General features: G+C 36.9%; 1 protein-coding gene and 1 pseudogene across 8 annotated transcripts in view; both read right to left on the reverse strand.

The window, feature by feature from the left end:
• Window positions 1-19790: 19790 nt before the first annotated feature.
• PRKACB (protein kinase cAMP-activated catalytic subunit beta) overlaps window positions 19791-25954 on the reverse strand; it is a 167825-nt gene continuing 161661 nt past the window's right edge. For all 8 annotated transcript variants that reach the window (XM_007978153.3, XM_073007161.1, XM_007978147.3 and 5 more), the window contains one exon: window positions 19791-23110. In XM_007978153.3, coding sequence (XP_007976344.1) covers window positions 22985-23110 — 126 coding nt within the window. In that variant the 3' untranslated portion in view covers window positions 19791-22984. The remainder of the gene's footprint in view (window positions 23111-25954) is intronic.
• LOC119626530 (small nucleolar RNA U3) lies at window positions 25652-25731 on the reverse strand (annotated as a pseudogene).

Consider the following 25954-nt stretch of genomic DNA (forward strand, 5'->3'; position numbering starts at 1 on the left):
AGGGAGAGGATGTAGAGAAGAGAGAGAGGGATGGGGAGACAGAGGGAGAGAGAGAGTCCTGAAGACATTTTGCTGAGTCTTCAGAGGCAGCACTTCTTGAATTTTTTTCAGTTACATGGGTTGGTCAGTTCTCTTTTTCTCTTAAGTTGGTAGAGTTTCTTTTACTTGCAACTAAAGAGGACTGGAAATATACTTTATCTGGACTGTAAATGTCACTAGGAAAGGACTATGTCTGTCTGTGTTGTTTATTCCCAGACTTAGGACTGTGTCTGGCACACGGTAAGTGCTCAATAACTAGTTATTGACTAATCCCATCTGTTACTCGTTTTGATCCCATCTCGTCACCTTACCTTCATCTTCGTTGCTTTCGTTTTATTTCCTATGTTTTAAGACTCTCCCTTCCTCAGATAATATATTTGCTCAAGTCTCTAATCCTAAAAATAAAACTGAGTATTCAACCAAACAAACAAACAGAAATCTTCCTTCATTATGGCATTTCTTCCTAGCACGCTGACCTACTTTCCCATCTTGTCTGAGACTTTCTGAAGCATATTCTTAACTCACTGCCACCTGGTTTCTGTCCCGACTCTTTCACCGTTGTTACGGTTTTCTCTGACATCACTGAAATGAAAGCACATAGCTCTCCCTTTCACCCACTCATTCAATCCACACAGTCCTTGAGACCCCCTTCCTCATAGAAGGCAGGATGTCCCTCATTCTCCCAGACTGTACCCTCTGGATCTCAGTTCATGGGGCTTCCTTTTGGTAAACATGTGGCTTGGAATTCTAGCCTTCTATTCACAGACTATTTGGAATTCTTCTCTTGCAGCGGGACTGTGGCAGCACAGCACAGATTCTCCTTAGCCTTGGCGACTTGTCCCATGTGGCAAAGTAGATCAGGCTTTCATCATCCAGCATGTCCCGGGCCCGAATGATGCCATGTTTTAACCTTTATAAGTATGCCACGCCTCCAAGGAGGATGGCTATTGTGCCTCAGCCTTCTCCCCTGGACCACAAGACTGCTTCTTTTAGCTCAGCAAGTATCAGAGGCCAGTCTCTAAGGTTAGCTCTTTAAGTGTTGAACTGGGAATATGCTCTGCAACATCCAGGATTAGGATAGAGATGGATTTTATTTTGTATGGGCTAGCGTATTATTATTAAAGACCATTTCAGCAGTGGGACTGTGAAAGGAGGTGCTCTGTCATCTGGTCCAAGAGCTCCTCTGGGAGTTAATCCTGGCTGGTTGTGATGAGCTGGTAAGGAGCAGAGGATTGCAGTCTTTAAGTAGAAAATTAGAACCCCACCCATATAACTAGTAAAGGTGCATTAAATAACTTGAATTATTTAATTTATAGGAGCTTACGAGAGAAATGATCTCTGGTCATTCTGCCAGCTTTAGAAAACAATAGAGTTCTCGAATGGTTACATTTGTTTATCTATTCAACAAATATTTAACAAGCATCTACAACCTGCAAGGAATTTATTATCTATATAAGGACAAAAAAAATTCAGATAAATGGCTTTAATAGAATGTGCTATATGTGCTATTAAATTTTAAATGGGTTTTCTTCTGTTGAAAGGCCACAAGGAGCCTTAACATTGGGCATTAAGTCAACAGTACGAAGTGCTCATTTAGCTAATAAAACACCAGCCCATCTCACTGGCTGTATATCAGAGTCTAGAGCAGTAGCCTGCAGGGAACCTGGGAATTGGTCTTTCTGACAATGTCCTTGGGTGATTCTGATGGCCCTTAGGTTTGATTTTGATACAGTTCATCATTTGCCTTCATAACTGGACTTGACATCTCAATGTCATTTGAAATATCTCATTCTTGAAAATGGGCCACGTCTTGATTCTCTGACTGCATTCCTGGTTGTCTCCTCTCTCTCTGGTTTTTTGTCAGTCTCTTTCCCTGGCTTCTCCTTTCCCACCAGTCATGCATTCGGTTGCTAAACTACCTCAAACTTAGTGGTTTGAAGTAACACAAAGTTGCTGTCTTATAATTTGGTAGGTTAGAAGTTTCACCCAGGGCAGACTGGGCTAAAATCCAGGTGTTGACTGGGCTGCATTCCTTCTAGAACATCTGGGGGAGAATGTTTCCTTCCCTTTTCTGGCTTCTAGAGGCAACCCAAACTCCTCGGCTCATGGTAATGCCGAGTCTTTCCATCTTCAAAACCCATAATGGCTGACTGAGTCTTTCTTGCATCGCACTGCTCTGACTGTGCCTCCGTACTCACATCTCTTTCTCTACCTGCTCTTCTTCCTCCTTCTTTCATCTTTAAGGTTCTTCTATTGTTCCATCTTCAAAGCCATCAACATTGGGGCCAAGTCCTCCTTAAAGATTTTTGTGATGATATTGGACCTACCTGGGGAAGCCAGAATACTCTCCCTGTTTTCAGGTCAGCTGATGAGCAGCCTTAATCTCATCTGCTGTCTTCTTCCCTTTGCCATATCACAGATTCTGAGGATTTGGCCGTGGACATTTTTGTGGGGGGGGCCTTCTGTTACTAAAGCCTCTTTATTATTATTGTTCTCTAGCCCTCTCTTTGCAAATTCAGACCTACAGGGGCCAACAGGCAGTGTTAAGTAAGTGAAGCTTGATAGGGAAACACAAGCGTTGAACTGGATGCTCATTTTTGCTATGTGAGAATGTGGGCCCAGCATTGCCGGATCTGATTTTTTTTGGAAAAGCTAAAACTTTAGATTCTCTTAAACATGTCCTCCAACTTTTAAAGGTTGGCAATTAATTTAAATATTTCAAGGCATTATGCAAGCCAAACCAAACATGTGTGCTGCTTTGTATTTGGCCTTGGGTTGTCCATTTGTAACCTCTGCTCTTTATGCTCCCCTTGGAAATGATCACATTATGCCTAAGGATTATGTTGTCTGTACAATGACTTGTAAGCCTATCCAACTAGCCAGACCTCTATGATAAGCTGAGAATAACATCTCCAACTACATGCTGGACAGCCACACTGACTTATTATCTCCCTGTACAAATCTGCTGCTCAAGCCTAAAACCTGGGAGTCTCTTGCTTGCTAATCCAATGGTCTCCAAGTCCTGCAATCCATTCCCTCCTTTGCACTTTACCTAGGGCCTTGATTACCCCTTTACTGGGTTATAAAACTCTCTTTTGATTCATCTGTTAGGATCCATTCTTCTTTCTGATTCCAGCCTGCCTTAGCCAGTCAGCTTCAGTTGCTATAATGACACTGTGGACTGGGTGGCTTATAAACAAGACATTTATTTCTCACAGTTCTAGAGGCTGGAAGTCTGAGATCAGAGTGTCCTCACTGTCAGATTCTGGTGAGGGGTCTCTTCCAGGTTACAGACTTGAAGACATGACTATTCTCACATGGCAGAAGGAAAGCCAGTTAGCTGTCAGGCCCCTTATTATAAGGGCAATGATCCCATTTATGAGGGCTCTCTCATGACCTAATCACCTCCCAAAGGACCCACCTCCAAATACCATCACTTTGGGGATTCAATTTCAACATATGAATTTCTGGGGAGAAATTCAGTTCACAGCACAGCCTAATCTCTAAAAGGCAGCTCAGATCACATCATGCCTCTCCTCTACTTAACATCCTTCAGTGGTTTCCAACAACGTGTAGGATGAAGTTCAAAGTCCTTAGTATGGCATTCCACGCCTCTTATCATATGACTGCATTACCCTCCAACCTAATTTCTTATTTCTCATTGCTATCTGGTGTTCCAGTATTACAGAACATTAGTTGCAGCTCCCTATCCACTCAAGTGTATAAGAGAACACATGTTGTTCTCTCTGACTGGTATGCCCTTCCCCATCGATACACATGGAGACCTACTCATCCTTAAATCAAAGGCCAGGTCTTACTTTGTGAACTGTTCCCCGTCTCTTTCCTTGACGCAACTTCCACAGCCCTTTCTTCAGGCTATCATTGTGTTTTGATTATGCACTTTTATTGCACTTATCTCATGTGACTTTAATTTTTTGTTCACATGCATGTCTCCAATCTTTGTGTCTCCCATCTTTGTATTATGAGTACTTAGCACAAGGCCCTCACAATGGACATGCCTAGTAATGTTTCTGAATGAACAAGTGAATGAATGAAGTATACTAGACAGATGGCATCTGTCCTGTTTATGTTCAAATTACCCCCAAGGAGGTGTAATTCTTTGATGAGTTTCTCGTTCCTCTCTTTGAACAAGCTGCTATCTTCCACCAGCTGCAGAAGTGCTTTGAATGATTTCAAATGCAGAATTCAAAATTGGCTGCCAAGAAATGCCACTTCATTTCCTTTCTAGAATAACATGATTTTCCCCATAACCCAGTCAAAATAACAACCTTGGCTAATGTTTCATATAAGGGGATTTTTCAGAAAGGATAAAAGGGTTAACAGGAATGGAATTTGGCTTTGCTTTTTTCCCCCATGTTTCCTCAGTGTTCCCAGATGTTCCTGTCCAGGTATGAAGCCTCCGTTTAGAGTGCACAGGGGAAGGCCACTCCAGGTCAAGGTTTTAATCCCATGGTGATGCCATCTCAGGAAGTGCCAGCACCCTGTCAACCTTGCAGGATTCTGTAATAGAGTCATAGATCCGGGCAAGGACCACAATTTACACAGCATTACTCTCTCAGACAGAGAAAGGATTAGTCATCTGTCTAAAAATGGAAGGAACAGGCACAAAGGGGCACTTGTCTTCACAGGGAGCCCAGCCAGCAAAGCCTGTAGACTGACTAGAAGAACTGGGCTGAAGATCAGCCTCAAGGGTGCTCCCCTAGTCACTCAGTCTGTCTAACTGTAGCGCAGATGCCAGGTGCAGAAAAGAAAAACCAGCTCCTGGACTTACATAGTTACTAGATGCCACCTTTTTGATGTTTGAAGTTTTATTTTCCCTGTGTCCCTGAGCATATTATCTACCTGTCTTCCTTGAGGGAAAGAGAAAAGAATGAACGTCCATTGGATACCTACTATGAACCAAGACATGTTTTAGATGATTTTCCTTTCTAAATGTATTTTAATTGTATCAGCATTTTTCATCTCCATTTTACAAATAAGGAGAATGGGGATCAGGGAGGCTAAGTCACTAGCTCAATTTTACACAACCAGTAAGTGATAGGGCCAAGATATGGTTCTAGGGAGATGCTATCTTAAAGTCCATGCTTGTTCCATTTTTGCCACTGCTGATATAGTTGTAAAAACCAAATTTTGGGGTTTGTGTACCAGAATCGACAGCTTATATTACCCACTCACTTATAATCTTATTGGGCCAATGGGTTCAGAGTATTCTTAGTGCAACATATGGGCAATCAGTCAACATATATTATGTGAAGAAACTGCAGGTTGATCCAAAGAGGCCTAAGACCCAGCCCCTGCCTGCCAGGTTCACACTACCTGGTGTGATGCAGACAGTAAGGAAAAGGCAGTGTGATAATACAGGAGCTGTCTTAAAGAAGCACATGAGCAATTCCACACATATCTACCATCACGCACACAATGATGGTGATCTCATGTGTGACGCACTCCCCTGGGTATTTGTGGGGCCATAGCTATCACTCTTTTTTTTGCCCATGCAGGAAAGTGTGTTATAATAGAATGCAAGTAACTAGGAAAATGCTGTTAAAGTGATTACTTAAATCTGTTCTAATGTTAAATCACAATAAATCAATGAGGATCTTTGGTGTTTTGGTTATTAGTAACCAAATACCAACTGCTATCTCACAATAGATGACAGTACATTCATGTGTTCAGAGCCATTGTGCCGGAGAATCACCGCAGGGGTCAGCCAAATGTCTAGTGTGGACAAAACATGCTGTAAGTTGATAGGAAGGGGAACTCAAGGGACCTGAAGCAGACTGGGATAACTTATGGGAAAGAGTGATGACTTAGACCAGTGCCCAGCATAGTGCCTGGCATGTGGAGGAGCTTAACAAAGGGACTGAAAAATGCAGGGCATACATGGGCCTCATGCCAAAGAGCTGCAGATACTGGCCAGTCATTCCCAAAGTCCAGCACAAGGCAAGGCCCCCTTTTCCCAATGCAATGAGAATACACAGATAAACCCTGCCCTCTCCCTACCTGCAAGCATGTCATCTCAGTTGAAGAGTCAGGTGGAAGAGGTGCTCTCTGAGAGACTATTTTCTAAGGAAATGCTTGATTTATCAGACTGGATTATGCTTGAAAATGAATAGTATAAACACTAATTATTTCCTCTCTTAGCCAGATGGTGGGAGCTTGGGAGAAAAGCCAGACTGATAAGGGATAAAGTAAAGGAGCTACATTTTCTCTGCCTTGAGTGAAATGTGAAATAAACTTTGTGACTCAATTACATTTATATTGCTATTTGCTGATTTTTAAATTCTAGATATTATCTTATATCCCCATGTCCCCCTCTCCTTCTTCATCCTAATTATTTTTAATAGTTAACACCTATATGTTTATATCTTTTGTGGATACCTTTATGTAACTTCATACCTACTTAAATATCTCTTTCTTGTTCTATTAATGTTCAGTGATGTCGCTGAGCTCTCATTTTGTAAGACAGAGGCACTCTTCCATCTGCTACCCCTTCCACCTTCTAATTTCTGTCATTTGGATCATTAATGTTTATCTTATGTTCTGTAACCATATTTTAGTCTTATTTTACATTACATGTAGGTTGAGTCTAAAAGGTTGAGAACCAAAAATAAATTTATGCAATTTGTGCAAATATTTTTTCACAGCAGGGCTACACGTCAATATCATGACTCCTGCTTCTCTCAGACTTCAGCTAGTACACAGCTGCTACTATAAGATCTACTACAGACTTAGTGGCCTAAAACAACACAGATCTACTATAGTTTTTAAAGTCATAAATCTGCCATGGGTCTCATTATGGGTCTCATTGGGCTAAAAGCAAGGTGTCAGTAGGACTGGTTCTTTTTGGAGGCTCTAGGGAGGAATTCGTTTACTTGCCCTTTCAAGCTATTAAAGGCCACCTGCACTCTTTGTTTTATGGTCCCCTTCCTCCTTCTTGAAAACCAACAAACACCGAACTTCTCTATATCTTCTTCCAGCATCATATCTCTCTCTGACCATAACCTGGAAAGGTTCTCTGTTATTAAGAACTCATAGGATTCAATTGGGCCTACCTGGAAAATTCAGGATAATCTCTCCATCTAAAATTTCATAATCAGGCTATTATCCTAAGTGAATTAAGACAGGAGAAGGAAACCAAATATAGCATGTTCACACTTATAAGTGGGAGCTAAGCATTGGGTCAACATGACGTAAATAAGGGAACAATAGACACTGGGGACTACTAGAAGGAAGAGAAGAGAAGAGCAAGGGATGAAAAACTACCTGTTGGGTACTGTGCTCACTACCTGAGTGATGGGATCATTCACACCCCTAAACCTCAGCATTACACAATATAGCCATGTGAAAAACCTACATACATATTCCCTAATCCAAAATAAAAGTTGAAATTATAAAATAAAATTCCCTAACTTTAATCACATATGCAAATTCCTTTTTGCCATGTAAAGTAATGTATTCACAGATTTCAAGGATTTAGGACGTGGGCATATTTGAGGAACCATTATTCTGCTTATAATACAAAACAAAATGTTTCTAGTGTTGAGAAAAAAATGAATTATCCTTCTTATATATCATCAATTCAACTCAAGGAAGAGTTCAGTAAGACGTGTTATAATCAAACTATCAAAATTCAAAGACAAAGAAAGAATTCTGAATACAGCAAGAGAAAAGAAACATATTACATACAAGGGATCCCTAGTACAACTGTCATAGGATTCTTCAGCAGAAATCTTGCAGGCCAGGAGAGAATAAGATGATATATTCAAAATGTTGAGGTAAAAACCCTGCCAACCAAGAATTCTTTACCTGACAAACTGTTCTTCAGAAATGAGGGAAAAATAAAGGCTTTTGCAGATAAAAGCTAAAAGAATTCATCACCACTAGACCTGCCTTAAACCATAAATTTATAATTTATGAAGCAAAGTGCTTCACCAACAAATTTTAAAAACAAATAATATTCTGGAAAAAATGTTGCAATATGTACTAAAAGAGTTAATCTCCAGTATACATAAAATAGCTCTTGCAAAAGATGACCCAAACACAAATTAGAACAAAGAACATCAACCATTAGTAGAAAAAATGTAAATGGCAAATAAAATCTTATTAGGAACCTGAATCAAGGAAAGGTGAGTGAATAGAAGGTGAAACAATGTAAAAAAATGAGAGAGGTAATTTTTCACACAGTTGCTTGGAGATTGGAGGAAAACAACCAATATAAATATGTGAAAGATGTAGAATGCAAGAAATAGTGGGTTTGAACCAGGAGTTCGAGGACAAGAAATTCAGGTGAAAACATAACAGCAGGCCTAGAAAGTATTTTATCCTACAAGTCTCTTAAACTATTATATTTTACACATTTTTAATCTCTCTATGCTGCATTTGAGTTGTTTATTCATGTCTTTCCAGTTTCCAAGATCTGTCTTCGTGTGTATAGGTAGCTATGGAAGTCTTCTGTTTTTACCTCCCAATAGTTATATGTTTTGTCTCTAGAATTTCCATTTGGTTCTTTTCCCAGTCTTTCCATCCTTTAAAAATTTAGTAAGATAAATTACTTTGTTTTTTTTTATTACCTCAAATTGTTGGAGTGCTGATTTCCTGTTTTGTTATTTTTGCCAACTTTCCTTTATGAGAGTTGATTTCTTTATGTGATTTGCAGTTTTTTTAACATCAGTTTTTAGGTTTATTTTTCACTGGGTTGTGAAAGCACGACCATCGTAAGAATTTGCGTTTGTATCTGACAAAGGGGTTTAACTAGCCAGACAGGTGTCTATATCAATTGCTCTCCTTGAAGTCTCACATTGTACATTTAATTAAAAGAAGTGTGTGGAAATGATAAACACCAAATGCAGGGTAATGGTTACCTATAGGTGGAGAAAAGAAATGGATATACATTAATGCATATCCTTAAATATTATAGTAAGTAATAATAGTGTTATTTTATAAGAAATTAAACTTTATATAAACTGTATAATATTTAGAAAAATTTCTGCGATTAAATACATATATTTGTGTAAGTTCAGACTTGGAGATGTGATTTCTCAAACTTTTTTTTTTTTCCCCTACCTTTACCACCAAATGACAAACTTCTTTTCTGCCATTGGCCGAGGATACAGGTTGGATATTTCTAGGACCCTTTTCAGTGATACTCAGGTTTTAGACTGCAGGTTTAATGCACAAGTATTCATTACCGTTACTCTTTTTGTGTGTGCCTAATGCAACATCTTTTGACCCTAGTGGGCAATAAAACTCCAGTGGCCAGTTCCTAGAGCTTCTAGCTAGCCCACTCTTTCCATGAACCACAAGAGGATCAGCTTTGGCTTGCACCATGGCTTTGAGCACCCTTTTCACTTACAGCACCAGGGAATTTTCTTTATTTTCTTTTGAAAATTTCTGAGCATTTGAGCTATTGTTCTGTTTTGCCCAGCATTTCTGTGTGTTTATTTATTGGTAGAAGCATTTCCACATTGTCTCAGTCCAGAAGTGTCATTTTTTAGATTTAATACATACATTTGGTTAAGATTTTCCCAGAAATCTCATAGTCCTTATTTTCACTAATTATTATGAAACATTTGAGACACACAGAAAATGTACACAAATACAATTAACATCCATATACATGTCATCTGGGTTAAGAAAGGAAACACTAATAATACAATAAGATAGAATAATACACAGGGTAATTCTTGTGCCCCCAGCTCCTGAGTTTCATCTCCATTTCTTTTCTCCACCCTATAGGTAACCACTACCCTGCATTGGGTGTTTATCATTTCTGTGCACTTCTTTTAATTTTTCAATTTACAATATTAGCCAAAGGAGCACTTTAATGTTCCAGGCACTCTTGTAAGGGCTTTAAAAATGCTAAATTCTCATATCTTCTATGAGATAGGTATTATTATTATTCCTTTTTTTTTTTTTTTTCGAGATGGAGTTCACTCTCGTCTCCCCGGCTGGAGTGCAATTGCATGATCTCGGCTTACTGCAACCTCCGCCTCCCAGGTTCAACTGATTATCCTGTCTCAGCCTCTTGAGTAGCTGGGATTACAGGCGTCTGCCCCAGCTAATTTTTGTAGTTTTAGTAGAGATGGAGTTTCACCATGTTGGTCAGGCTGGTCCATTTTCCTGGTGAGAAGAGTCCATAGAGATTAAGTAGCTCTTCCACAGACACACAGTTGGTGTTTGTGTACAATTTGAACCCAGTTAGTTTGGCTTCATAATCTTTGCAATTAATTAACCACTATGCTGCTACATATATGTTTATCCTTAAATATTATAGTAAGTAATAATAGTCTTATTTTATAAGAAATTAAACTTTACACAAACTGTATAATATTTAGAAAATTTTCTGCAATTATCTTTTTTCCACTCAGCATTATACTTCTGAGGTTTATCCATGTTGATATTTGTAGGTCTAATTCATTTGTTTTCTAACCTGTATAGAATTCAATCATGTAAATTTACCTCTAGTTATTTATTCATTTTCATTTTCATGGCTACTTAGATTGCTTCCAATTTTTTGCTATTACAAATAATTTTGCAAAGAACATTTTAAATACATATCTCCTAGTAGACAAATGAGTTTTCCTAGGCTATATTCCTATGAGTGAAACCTGTGGTCATGTGCTTAGGCAATGTTATTAATACTAGATTTTGCCAAGTTTTCCTTTTAAAATGGTTGCCCAATTTACATTTCCAATGCAGCGTATGAGAGCTTTTTTTGATTGCTCCACATCTTTGCTATAGTTATATCATTAGGCTGTTCAGTTTTTGCCCAGCTGATGTGTACACAACAGAATTTTACTGTCATTTTAGCCATTACGTGCTTAACAGTTGGGTATATCTGTTCCATTTATCTATTGCTGCCTAGCAAATTACTCCAAAATTTGGCCTCTTAAAACAATCAGTTTTTGATGTTTAGAAATGTAATGGATCATACATTTAAACATGTAACAACAGAAATGGCTTATCTCTGCCCCAGGATGCCTGAGGCCTCAGCTGGGATCACTGACCACTGGGGGTGACTCAATGGATGGGGCTGGTATCATCTGGAGGAATCTTTACATATGCTGGCTATTGGTTCAGATTTCACATGAAGATACTGCTGTGAATACTATGTACAGCTTTTGTGTTTGGCCTGGGCTTTCTCACAGCATTGTACTTCATGACAGTTGAACTTCTTCCAGTTTTAGTATATGTGCTGCTGACGTAAGCACGATAGTTGAACTTCTTATATGGTGACTCAGATCTCCGAATTAGAGTATCTCAGTAAACAAAGTTGAAGCTGTATTGTTCTTTTATGACACAGCTTTAGAAGTCACACACTATTGCTTCTCCTGCACTATATGGGTTAGAAGTAAGTCAACAAGGTAAGCACACATTCAAAGGGAGGGAAAATAGGAGGAATGTCCCCACTTCTCAATAGGAGGTATGTCAAAGAATCTGCAAACAAGTTTAGAACTGCCATAATGTCCCACAAGTGTTTAGTCATTTTTCCCTAAAACAACATTCACTTAACAAAGTATAGTTTGTTTTGAATAACATTTCACATTAATTACATGTTATTGTTAAATGTCTTATTTTTAAAAAGTCTTCAAAATTTTTATTAAAGGATTAAAGTGGTGATGAATATAACAAAATTAATACTTTAACTCATAATAATTTTAAAATCCTAAATTGTGAAGCTGATTTTATTGAGAATATTAATTTTGCATTTATGTATTAGGAGAAACAAATTGAGTTTCATGATTTCTCACAAGTGGCAGAAAAATAAAAGTGGGAGGAGGAGGAAAAAACCACAAATCTTTGAGAGCAAGATTTTGTAGGACTGGGCAATCATTTGCTTCTTATCCATGATGTTATTTATTAGGATAATTTTTTAACAAGTGGTATGGTACCAGTGAAATGTTACATCTATCACTCTTATCAACCCATAAAGTTTTCCCGAAACAACAGGAAATAATTATTTTATCTTAAAGTAATTATTTTCTATACAAAATTGTTGGGTTTTATTTTTAAAGATGAAGAAGAGATTTTAGTGAACATCGGCTATTTTCTTGTCTGACCAGCACATCTTTCTTTGCAGGACTACCCCTCTCCCAGTGCACATAATTCTGATGAGGCTGTCAATCATGTATTTCTCCTTCTCCAGCCACAGAAGCAGGCTCCGACCCGGGCTGGACAATCAGAGTCCCTTTTGGGGCTTGATACTGTGCAGGAGACTTGCCTTCTCCTTTAACTGGGACCAAAACTCTTTTGAAAGTGTGAGTCTGGAGTGGCTGGTGGTTTCATTTTCTGCTCCATGGAGAGTGCTTATTGAAGATGAAGTCAATTCTGAGGAAAGCATGGCCCAGAGGTGGAAAGAGAAAGGCAGAGTTCTGATTATTATCTTCTGATCTTTTAGATCTTATTGGACAGAAGTCCACCCTCAGCCTTCCTGGTTATGAGAGTCAGCTGCTGTTCTGTTTTTGCAAAAATGACTTTTCATTGTGTGGTCTGCCACTTGCTAGGGAGAGGGTGTTGATCACTATCAATTCCGGAAGTACAAATGCAAGATTCAAAGTTGAACTCCTTAGCAAAAATTAGTACTAGACACACTATTATTAGGAAATCTGCAAAACCAGTCTCAAATAACTGACAAGTGATATCTACGGAGGGAAAGCAAAATTAGAAAAAACTTATCAGTGGCATATGATTTAGAGCAATGTATTTTTACCTTAAACCTGGGTAAGATGGCTGATGAGTGGATTCTGAATTGGATTTTAGGAGTTGGTGATACATGAAGGAAAAACACTCAGCAGCTTTTTCTTTATCACATGGAAGAAAACTTCTGTTTGGTTAGTGATTATTTTCTGAACCACAGTATAAACAGGAATAAGGTTATCAACAGATAAGTAAGTGACAAAGAAGGACATTGCTACTTGAATAAAAGAGGCTTTTTTTTTTTGGATGTTCAATTAACCACATGATTTATTGACAGCAAACAGTCCAACTCATCCATGTGCTTCCTGACTTTGACTCACTATTTAAAAAATAGTAAAAACTTTAATAACAAGTTGGTTGTGTTGATTATGTGTTTTTAGCATATTGCGGTGAAGAAATTGGCAGTGAAGATAAGAGGGTTTTTCCCCCCTCACATGACAGTGGTCTGGCTGTTAAAAGAAAGGGTTCTCATGAGTTTGAGATACGAAGAATGAGAGGAAAGCTTTCTTCATGGCAATAATAATGCTAGAGAAGCCATTTTAGTGACATCTGGTGGCTTGCACAAAAGCATATTGATGATATAGTATCACATTTTCCATCTTGAAATTAAAGGATCACGCTGGGTGTGGTGGCTCACGCTTGCAATCTTAGCATTTAGGGAGGCCGAGGAGGATGGATCACCTGAGGTCAGGAGTTTGAAATCAGCCTGGCCAACATGGTGAAATCCCATCTCTATTAAAAATACAAAAAAAAAAATTAACCAGGTGTGGTGGCGTGTGCCTGTAATCCCAGCTACTTGGGAGACTGAGGCAGGAGAATCATTTGATCCCAGGAGGACGACGTTGCAGCGAGCTGAGATTGTACCACTGCACTCCAGCCTGGGTGACAGAGCGAGACTCTGTCTCAAAAACAACAACAACAAACAAATTAAAGAATCAAGGTTTCTTAAGACTGAACTCTGGTGAAAATGGCTTAATTGTTAAGAGTAGGACTCTTGCAAGATTGATGATTTAAAAAAAATGAATAAAGAAATCAATGCTCTGTATTGGGCATGTTTATTTTTATCTTTGATTAATTACTTTATCATTACAAAGAATGCAAACAATTCAACAAAGTATAAGGGAAAAATTAGGAAATAACCTCAAATCTCATACCATTGATAACATTATTACACTATTCTCTGTGCACATATTGAGACAGAAGGGTAGAGAGATAGAGAGGTACATAACTAGATAGCACTAATTTTATAAAATTGTATTATACTTTTTTTTTTTTTTTGAGACAGAGTCTCACACTGTCACCCCAGCTGGAGTGCAGTGGTGTGATCTCAGCTCACTGCAACCTCCGCCTCCCAGGTTCAAGTGATTCTCCTTCCTCAGCCTCCTGAGTAGCTGGGACTACAGGTGCACACCACCACACCCAGCTAATTTTTGTATTTTTGGTAGACACGGGTTTCATAGTGTTGACCAGGATGGTCTCGATTTCTTGGCCTTGTGATCCACCCGCCTCAGCCTCCCAAAGTGCTAGGATTACAGGCGTGAGCCACTGGCGCCTGACCTACACTTTTTAATATAAAGTATTCAGTTTAATTTTGTCTATATTACAAAATCTAATTCACTAGAAGAAACTGAAATGAAAATAAATGTAATTACATTTCACACAAGAAAAAGAAATTGAAGGGAAAATGAAAACTGCTTATATATGTTCCTTCCTCACAAAAAATTTACAAAACCGTAAAGAAAAAATTGAGAGGTTAGAATCATTATCTTGTTTAACCAACTTCATGTACTAATTTTAGATTCCATTAATTGACATCCTGCTATAAAATGTATGGAAGTTAGAAGTTTCCTATCTTCTCTCACTTTTTTCTTTCTCTACCTTCCAACTTTGTTAGTTATATTATTCTAAGTTTGCCAAGGTTTAAAACATTCAGTTCTATGATTGTAATCATCATATTTGCTTATAATTAGAACTACATTAAGACAGATTCAGTGTTTACCACGAGCTTTACATCACTACTTCTATATTACTAGGTTCTTCATTTTATTTTCTATTATTTTTCTTTTTGATATTTAAAGGTGACTGCTTTGCGCCTTTAAATTAAATGCAACTTGGCTGGGTATAATACACTTGGCTCATACTTTCTTTTCCCTAGAACTTTATAGCCATTATGTAATCATCTTTTGGCATGGAATATTATTGTGGAGACTTTGGAGGCCAGCCTGGTTCCCTCCCCACCCCACCCCCAGCCTTGGGGGTTGCTTGATTTTTATGCATAATATTTTAATTGTTAAAATTCGAAACCTTCACCAGAACATGCCTTGGTGTTGAAAGCTGTATTTCAATTTTTCCTGAAAAACAGGTTTTCTTTCAGCATGTAAGTTTAGTTCTTCCCTCATTTTGGAGATAAACTTTCTATATATTTGAATAATTTTTCTATTTTATTTATTAGCTTCTTATACTAACTGTGGATCATCTTTGTTCTCAATATCCATTACCATCTCTGAATTTTCTTTAATCTCTTTTTCTTTTGCATTTGCTATGATTATCTCACTATAATAAAAGCCTTTTCTGTATATTAGTGTCTGTGACTTCAGCCACCACTTAACACCACTTCCATTCTGTGTCTGGTGTCTGGAGACGTTTATCTTTTTCTGAGTGCAATGTATGTCATTAAAGACATTTTAAAACATGCTCTGTCATTGTATTAGCGTGTTTGGGGAAGGACAGTGGAGGGAGGAAAGGACGGGTTTGTGTCTTTAAAGTTTTAACCTGACCAGAATTCTCTTCTAAGTTTTACAAGCTATTCTGTAGCTAACTTCTTATTCCTAATAATGTTTATTTGGGGGTTTTCTCTCTTTTTATTTCTTTCCTTCAGATTTCCCTGAGGCTGTTTCTTCTTTGCGGGACCATTTTCCGTTTTCCTAAAGTAGAATTTTGGAATTCCTTAATGAGAATCTATTGGTAGAAAATGTTCTCTTTTATTTGGAATGGTCTTCATTTTACCATTGTTGTTCCTTCTCATAGAGTGATGGCTAGGATTATTCAGTACAATGTAGAAGGGAGTGGTAAAAATGGAAATGACAATTCGTTGTCCAGTCAGGAAAATAAAAACCATTCTTGGTATTTCAACTGAGAAAATGTATTAATAGAATAACTTTGTTACAGAGGTAATGATGAATAGAGAGCCAAACAAATATGCTTCAGATAAAAAAATAAGTACCAGTCATATTATTATTAAGAAGTTTATAAAACCAGTACCAACATGGTAATGGTATAAAAATAAGCACATAGACCAATGGAAGAGAATAGAGAACCCAGAGATAAAGCCAAGCATTTGCACCCAACTGATCTTCGACAAAGCAAAGAAAAACAAAGTGAAAGAAAGGACACCCTATTTAACAAATGGTGCTGGGATAATTGGCAAGCCATGTGTAGAAGAATGAAACTGGATCCTCATCTCTCACCTTATACAAAAATCAACTCAAGATGGAATAAAGACTTAAATCTGAGACTTGAAACTATAAAGACTCCAGAAGATTACATCAGTAAAACTCTTCCAGACATTGGCTTAGGCAAAGACTTCATGACCAAGAACCCAAAGGCAAATGTAACAAAAATGAAGATAATTAGATAGGACTTAATTAAACTAAAAAGCTTCTGCACAGCAAAGGAAAGAATCAGCAGAGTTAACAGGCAACCCACAGAGTGGGAGAAAATCTTCACAACCTATACATCCGACAAAGGACTAATATCCAGAATCTACAAAGAACTCAAATCAGCAAGTGAAAAACAAACAATCCCAGCCAGGCATGGTGGCTCACACCTGTAATCCCAGCACTGGGAGGCTGAGGCAGGTGGATAACTTGAGGTCAGGAGTTCAAGACCAGCTTGGCCAATATGGTGAAACCCCGTCTCTACTAAAATCACAAAAAATTAGCCAGGCATGCTTGTGCGTGCCTGTAATCCCAGCTACTTGGGAGGCTGAGGCAGAAAAATCACTTGAACCTAGAAGGTGGAGGTTGCAGTGAGGCGAGATCACGCCACTGCACTCTAGCCTGGGAGACAGAGTGAGACTCTGTCTCAAGACAAAACAAAACAAAACAAAACAAAACAAAATCCCACCAAAAAGTAGGCTAAGGGCAAGAATAGACAATTCTCAAAAGAATATGTACAAATGGCCAACAAGCATATGGAAAAATTCTCAACATCATTAATTATCAGGGAAATCAAATGAAAACCACAATGCAATACCACCTCACTCCTGCAAGAATGGTCATAATCAAAAAAACACAAAAAACCAAAAATGAAAACAGACATTAGCGTGGATGTGGTGAAAGGGGAACACTTTTACACTCTTAGTGGGAATGTAAACTAGTACAACCACTATGAAAAACATTGTGGCGATTCCTTAAAGAACTGAAAGTAGATCTACCATTTGATCCAGCAATCCCATTCCTGGGTATCTACCCAGAGGAAAAGAAGTCATATGAAAAATATGCTTGCACATGCACGTTTATAGCAGCACAATTCACAAAAATATAGAACCAATCCAAAGGACCACCAATGAATTAGTAAAGAAAATGTGGTTTATATATACCATGGAATACTGCTCAGCCATAAAAAAGAATGAATTAATGGCATTCCCAGCAACCTGGATGGGATTGGAGACTATTATTCTAAGTGAAGTAACTCAGGAATAGAAAACCAAACATCATATGTTCTCATTCATAATTGGGAGCTAAGCCATGAGGACACAAAGGCATAAGAGTGATACAATAGATTTTGGGGAATCAGGGGGAAAGGTGGGAAGGGGGTGAGGGATAAAAGATTACATACTGGGTACAGTGTACACTGCTTGGGTGATGGGGGCACCAAAATCTCAGAAATCACCACTGAAGAACTTATTCGTGTTACCAAACACCACCTGTTCTCCAAAAACCAATTGAAATAAAAATAAATTTTAAAAAATAATAAATAAATAAAATAGGGAGATTAACTTGGATTACTGAGGTGGGCCCAATATAATCACAAGCGTCTTTAAAGTGAAACAGGGAGGCAGACGAGAAAGTGATAGTGATGAGGCATGAGAAGTACTTGGCCCAATATTTCTGGCTTTGAAGATGGAGGAATGGCATCATGAGTCAAGGAAAGCAGGTGGTCTCTAAAAGGTGGAAGAGACGTGGAAATGGCTTCTTCCCTGGAGCCTCCAGAAAGAAATGCATGCTTACCAACACCCTGATTTTAACCCAGTGTGGCTCATTTTGGTTGTTAGACCTCCTGAACTGTAAGAAAAGAAATTTATGTTGTTTTAAGCTACTAAGTTTGTGGAGACTTCTTAGAGCAGCAGTAGAAAACTAATACATTAAGGTCATCATTTGCTGTGAGCATTACTAACCCCTGAATAATCAGGAGAGGAAGAACCAGCTGGGGTATTCTCATTAACAATTTATTTGCACTCCCACTTTCCTTTTGGTCATTTCTTTGTTAGTATCACCACTAAAAGATGAGCAGAGACTGTAAACTCAATGAATCTGGTGTGCTTAATTTTATGTTACATTAGCATGGCTTCAAGAGGAAGGCTATCCTTCCATGGGTAAGTCTGACCAGGAGTTAGTAGTGGTTTGAGTTACTGATGCTTTCCCTTACTCTCAGTATCTCAGTGGCTACTGTTTCCTATTTCCTGCTTATATTCCAGGAAGAATAGAAATAAGATAGCAGGTGCAGAGGTTTGTGACCACACTGACTTTTTTTTGTTTTTTTGTTTTTTTGCCTGTGGTAAATTCAGTTTTGCCCATGTGTTAGGCATACAAAGGGAAATCAATGCAAGTCTTCCATCACGAAAATACTTAGCTCAGAGGGTGTATTATTAACAGTTTGTTATGGCTGCCATGATGAAGTATCACAGACTGGGCAGCTTAAACAACTGAAATTTATTTTTCACAATTCTGGAATTTAGAAATCCCAAGTCAAGATGTTGGCAGAGTCAGCTTCTGAGGCCTCTGTCCTTGTCCTATAGATGGTCATCTTCTTCCTATGTCTTTATGTGGTCCTCCCTTTGTCTGTGTGCTTCTTATGAGGACATCAATCATCTTGGATGAAGTCCCACCCATATGACCTCATTTTACTTTAATTACCTCTTTAAAGGCCTTACCTCCTAAAACAATCACATGCTGAGGTACTAGTGGTTAGAATTTCAATATGAATTTTGTTCACAGTTCACAATCCAGGCCATTACACCAGGCATAAAGGCCGTTACATAAGCATACGGAAAATCTTCAGAAAAGCTTAAATGAAAATAAGTACTTAACTTCATATCCAGTATTTGTGCATAAGAGAAAATTTACAGCTAAATAGATTTCAAATGATGGTAGTTCTTCAGTAAAGACATACCTAGATTTCTGTAATTAGTTTTACAAGGAAATGAGAAAACTGCATTTATATTAAGCCCTGATAATGATAAAATGAAGCAAGCACTGGCATAAAAATAGCAAGCTCCATGTTATAAAATGCATAAATAGATATGTTTGCAAGAACAATCATACAAAATGGCAAGCCATTAAAATAATTATCTAAAGAAATGATTATTTCTTGAAGTAAAAGACAACTATGGAAATACACACTAATTAACCTGTCTAAAATGAAAAGAGGTAATGTGAAGCTCAAAAACACTCCTGAAGAAAAATTTAGAAATTAATAGTTCATTGTTACAATAGAAGGATGAGCACTCTTGAAGTATCAAATCCTTTAAATATGAATATTTAGAACATTATGTTAGGGATAATCTGAACCAATATGAGAAATGAGAAGGAAGTAGAAACACTTTTGAGAAACTATTAAATGAATCTAGCAGTTTCTTAGTAAACATCCAGTGTGAGTAGACTGGTGGATATATTCCTCCCCAATTTGCTCTGCTCCCACCACCCAGAAACCAACCCAAACACATAAAAACTAGGAATCTATAAGCATCTCTTGTATCAGCAGAAAATAAATCAGGAGATGAGGGCACCAAGTGGAATTTAAGACTCAATCAATTGTCTTATCCATTGAAGGTACTTTAATTTTGCAGTTATTGATTAATTAAAAAACACAGTTGTTGTCAGCATTTCCTAGCTACAGTAGTGCATAGGAAATTCCATTCTAAACAAAGAAGTAATTAATGAAATAACAACACACCTTAACATTTTACATTGATAGATTACAGTTTACAAGGTGCTTTCACATACATTATTTCATTTGATTCTTACAACAAGCAGAAAAAACAGTGGGAAAGAATTCTTTTTTTTTTTCAGGCTTACAATGAGTATTTTCAGGCCAATGGGCAGTTAACACAAGAATATACCAAGAATGAGACAGCAATACCCATAAGCCACAGTATCTTTTTTGGTAGGTTGACAGTTTGATTCAACTGGGTGTTCAGCATCAGTGAGTGAGAAAGGAATTAGGACAGACACCAAGTTCTTATGATATTCAAATAATTTTAAGAACACTGTCAGAGATAAGAAGAAAGATGCCCTAAAATATATTGCCTTACTAAGACTTACTTCAAAGCAACATACCCTTCAAAATTTCAGATGAAAAGACAATCTTGTCATCAACTGTGAAAGTTAGGAGGAATTTTACAAACTGCCTAATCCAGTTCTTCTATTTTACAGACAACAGAACTGAGGCTGAGATCATACTGATAGTTTTCCAGCCTGAAATTCAGATGTCTTGACTTTCAGTCTAGGGCTCCTTCTCATACAATGCCATCTCTTAATTATTTACTGAGCATAACATAGTATCTTCTGTTTCAAATAATGTAATTTGAGGTTAAATACTGATTTATGCTACTTACTTCTTATTCAAGTTTATATCTTGTTCTTGGCTAAATTGTGGCTGAAACTGGGAATTCTACATACCTTAAAAATATTCTAATTTAGTGTACTTGATTGGTCAGAAATTGACTCCCTTGACATATTCGCTCATGATAAGCTTGCTCACGGCCTTTAAATAGAGGAATGGCTGAATAGCCCTCAAAACCAATGTATGTCTAGGGGTCATCTACCTAAGGTAGATTCTACTGCTGGGCACTAGTAATTTCATAGAAAAAAATATTTTTTTTAGAATTCATAGAAATCTTTTTGATTACTGAAAACTAAATTGTAATAATCAAATTGTCATCCCCATGACTTATTAAAATAATTTTACAATAATATACAACAAAGCTACCATAGAATTTGTAGTTTACACATAGAATACATTGGTCAGCATGTTCTTGGGTCTAAATGAAATACAAGAAAATTAAAATATTTTATACAAATGATGTTTTAAATTTATTAACATGACGATATGTCTTTGTTACATAAAACTTGCTAGAGCAGAGTATTTTAATTTTTTTCTTGCACGTTTTAAATATAGATGGACCAGTGAAATCAATATCAGCATTTACGTGACATTACCATGCAGAAACACTTGATAACCGAAAGACATATAGATTGGTAGAAAGAACATCTTAGACAGGATTTTTTTATGTCTTCAAAGGTTTTACAAGGGTGTGGTACAGATGAAAAGAAGTGGTGTGAGTGACCTACCTGCACCAATAATAAAGCAAATGGAATGATTATATACATTAAGATCAGCTTGATTAAAAACAACAAATTTTATATGCATGTAAATTGATCATTAAAATGAACCCCGTTTAACCCTTCTTGTGTGTTGTTTTAAGGTAGGTCACTGAAACGCAGAGATAAAATCAGATGGGGAAAATTAAAAGTAAAGAAAAAACCAGAAAAACAACTGGGTTAAGCCATGGATTCTCAACAAACACTGAACTAAATGTGCAAAAGTGCTTGAAATTTCCACCTGACAGCAATGTTGTTAAGTCAGTTGGCAAAAAAAAAAGTGTAGAAAAAAAACTAACCTCTCAAATACCAAAATTGTATCTGCATGATCGATCAGACATTCTGTTTACTAACAGAAAAGAGGTTAGAAATTATGAAATATCTGAAAGTATCATATCTCAAAATTAAAATACAATTGTGGCAGTTTTACACACTTTGTTCCCTTTCCTCATTGATGAGGCATGGGATGAAAGCAGAAGTTGCAGCAGTGCCCCTACCCTAGGCTCACAAATATAGTATACCAGAATAATTAGCTGGAAACAACTTCTTTTTAAGGGTTACAGAACAAAACAAACGTAAACCCTCATTTAAATATGAATACCTCTATAATGTTTTCAATAACCAAGCCATTTTTTGACTTTGCAAAGTGTAAGTATCCAAACCAATGTTCTTTTTAGTTTGCTTATTTTCATTTAAAAAGTTTATGATGAGGACTATTAGAGAAACTGTAAAATTTGTCACTTTCATTAACCATGTTCTATTAAAATACTGGCTAAAATCCTTAAGGAACAGTTAAGGTTTAGAAAACTTAGAACTCTTCTCTAATACCTACAGAAATGCTGGTACCAAGTGAGAGAATCTGGGTGATGATCCATATCATTAGTTTTTCCTGCTGAAAGTGACACATTTGTCACACTACACAGGCTGGTCACTTCATTACTCAAGGGGAGGAGGATATAAAAGGAGGGAAGGGGAACTAGAACCTCTGATCTACAGCCATCCAAATTTCTGGGTCTAGCTGTACTGTATTAGTCTACCAAAGTTTACTGCTGGAATAGTGAATTCCAAGAAAGTTAGTTTTAATTTGTATAAATTTCCTTGGTGATAAGACAGTCTATCTTCAAAAATTACCAAGAGTTTTGGCAAAACCGAGTCTGAGCTACTCAAAGTAAAAATAATTATTAGAAAGTTTATCTTCAAGCCATTGACCAACAACAATATTGGCAAGAACTACTAAAAGCAACACTTATCCTTCCCTTCAAATATCACGTAGCCATAACACTGCCCATCTGAAACACCAACAAAATAAAATGGAGCACTGTTTAGAGAAAACCAATGAAACTGGAAAAGGAAGAAATGGATGTAGGAGAGGAGAAAGACAACCCAAAGATAAGTAAGAAAGTGGTCTAGTACTGTGTTATGGCACAGACAATGCTTGCTTAGCGGTGCCTTGTTACATAGGTGGATGCAGAGTGCACACACGGGAAGATGGCAATAAAGACCTCACTCAGTCGTTGGAATGAAGGAACTAGGTAACTGCTTCAACAAGGACGGTCTCAGCTCTACCTTATCTCTCAACAGAGCGCAAACACTGAGTGTGAGCTCGGATGTCATCTTGTTCCTCTTTAAAATTCACCAAATTCTTTTGCACATTTTTCTGTTATAGAGACACGGATATCTTCTTCTTCATAGTCATCAAAGTTGCTGGTATCTCCAGAGCCTCTAAACTTTGGTATGAATGGAGCTTCAACCTATAATTGACCGAGAAAGAAAAATAAGAAAAAAGAAAAAAAAATTCCTGAGAGTTTCCAAACACCAAGAAAAATAAATTTCCACTGTTATTACATGGTGGAATCCTTAGATGCCATTAGGTTCCTAAAATGTAATAGGGCTAGAAGCAGCAGCAAACAGTAGGTTAGCTATTAACCTCAACATTTTGATTCAAGGATGTATGCAGGTCAACAAAATACTTAAGAAATTTCTGGGATAATTAACTGTTGGCATCAAAATCCTGGCTCCTAAGGTTACAAAACTTAAGTCTTAATGTTTAGTTCCTTGTTTTTAAGACCTTATCTTTTCCTATTCCTTTTGTAAAAATTCTTTTCTCCTGAAGTTACAGATAAATCTCAGACTTACTTTTAATTGCTTTCCTTTTTTAATTCCCAAGTTTGTTTTGTTTAAAATATCTGGCCATCAAAACTTTCTGAGAGGTTGGAAAGAAACATATCTCTTTTAGAATTAGAGAATTGTTAAACCTTAAACATTTTTCTCCTTTGATCCTAAAAGTAAAATGTCTTCCCACTACTTTGAATATGGTCTTCTATAAAGATTAAATGTGGGTACTGAATACGTTTGAGGAAAAGATTTTAAAAGTTAAAAAAAATCATAATCTGCACAGCCTTTATAGAATTTACAAACAATTACAGTCGCTTTATTTTGTTCTCAATACAACACTGTGAGGAAGGAAGGACAGGTGTTCTTACTCCCATTTTACAGATTATAAAAGAGTCGACCAAATTCACATGATGGATAAGTGGCTAAAGCAGCTTTCAAATTCATGATTCTCCACTTCTGGCCCAGAGCTCTCCAAGGGTTTTTAATTTATATCTCTTTCAGTAAAACATTTTCTAGTATACATAATCAATATATGTAGTTATTTACTTACAAATTATTTAGATGCATGACTATACTAAGATATACACACAAATAAGGTATTGAAAAAGAATAAGGTAAAAATAAGCAGGAATGGGACTTCTAATATTATCTTTTTGTTTGAGAGCTGGTTGCCTTGCATGCCCTGCTTTGGGGACTGCTGTTTTGCACTGTCCAGAAGAATGAGATAAGCAGACAGTTGCTTCATGTCTAGCCAGCCAGCAATTTAGAATAACAAACCTATTGGGGCAATCACATGTAGAAAATGATTGTACAGTTTGAGTTGTTCAGGCCACTTCTTTCTTCGGCCTTTTTTCTTCCCTGATGCATTTGCAGATGTATCAGAGAATAAAGAAGACAATGAAAACTATTCATATTTACTATGATTTTTGCACCGCTGTGCATAGTTATAATAGTTGAGAAGGTAAGAAAACAAATGGTTAAAGTACTCTATTATTCTTATTTGTAAATTATCCAGGGATCCTTACATCTGTTTCATTGATAATCAAGATTTGGCTGTCAATCAATTTGTCCATTACTACAACCTGTACGTTACAGTGTGCCACTTGTTGGTAGGTTAACTGTTTATTACCTAGGAAAAATCAAGCCCTTTGAAAAGCACATAAACTCTAAATGAGTAGTGGCAGTCCAGTTCTACTCCATTTTAGGAATAATTATTAAAAATTAAATACATAACATGAATAGATTAGTAAATGATTGCTATTTGGCAGAAGATTTTATTTGTAAATATAAATATGAAAAGATGCAAATACATCATAAATCTTTAGGATACTAATAAAGCTGACAAGCCTCAAGGCAATCTAAAAAATATACCTCGAAATAGCATTAATTAACAATAAATACAACAATAAAGATAATATAAGCAATGATAATTAGAAAGGGAAATGGATGATTTTATTGGAAATATAAATTTCTTAAATTGACTCAAAAAGTAAAAACTCAAAGAGACCAATATCTAAGAATTAGTTTGTTAAAATTTATAAGGAATAGATATAAGATAGCTCAATGTTCCTAAATTTTCTGCAGAATAAAAGGATGGAAACTTTCTAAACTCATTTTACGAATCCCATATAATCCCCACTTCAGAAAAATATAAATATAGATTAATAAAACTTATGACTATGGAAGTAAAAACACTTAAGATTTTGGCAAATAGATTTCAGGCAAATATTAAAATGTTAATACCCCACGATTAAATGGTATTCATTCCAGGAAAGTGAGGATGTCTCCCTGATATAATTCATCACACTAACATGTCAAAAAAGACAAAATACATCTATTGAGATAATCATGTGGTTCTTGTCTTTGGTTCTGTTTATATGCTGGATTATGTTTATTGATTTGCGAATGTCGAACCAGTCTTGCATCCCAGGGATGAAGCCCACTTGATCATGGTGGATAAGCTTTTTGATGTGCTACTGAATCCGGTTTGCCAGTATTTTATTGAGGATTTTTGCATCGATGTTCATCAGGGATATTGGTCTAAAATTCTCTTTTTTTGTTGTGTCTCTGCCAGGCTTTGGTATCAGGATGATGTTGGCCTCATAAAATGAGTTAGGGAGGATTCCCTCTTTTTCTATTGATTGGAATAGTTTCAGAAGGAAAGAATACCTATCTCAGCCAAATGGCCAACTTTATATTTGGTGGCAAAACATGAAAGGCAACAAACTATAGAAATGATCCCTGAAAGTATATTCTTGGGCATTTCCATTCAAAGCAGGAACAAGACAAGAAAGCTCAAGAGCCCTACTGCATTAAAATATTGTTTTAGACATTCTAATACATATAATAAAACAAAAATGGAAATGAGATGTAAATACCGAAAAGGAATAGACAAAATGATATGCCAATCTCCTGTGATTGTCAATAAAAATCCAAAGGAATCACTGAAAAATGTGGAAATCAATAACAGAATTTAGTAA

This window comes from Chlorocebus sabaeus, chromosome 20 (assembly GCF_047675955.1).
Source record: "Chlorocebus sabaeus isolate Y175 chromosome 20, mChlSab1.0.hap1, whole genome shotgun sequence".
NCBI classification, from domain to species: domain Eukaryota; kingdom Metazoa; phylum Chordata; class Mammalia; order Primates; family Cercopithecidae; genus Chlorocebus; species Chlorocebus sabaeus.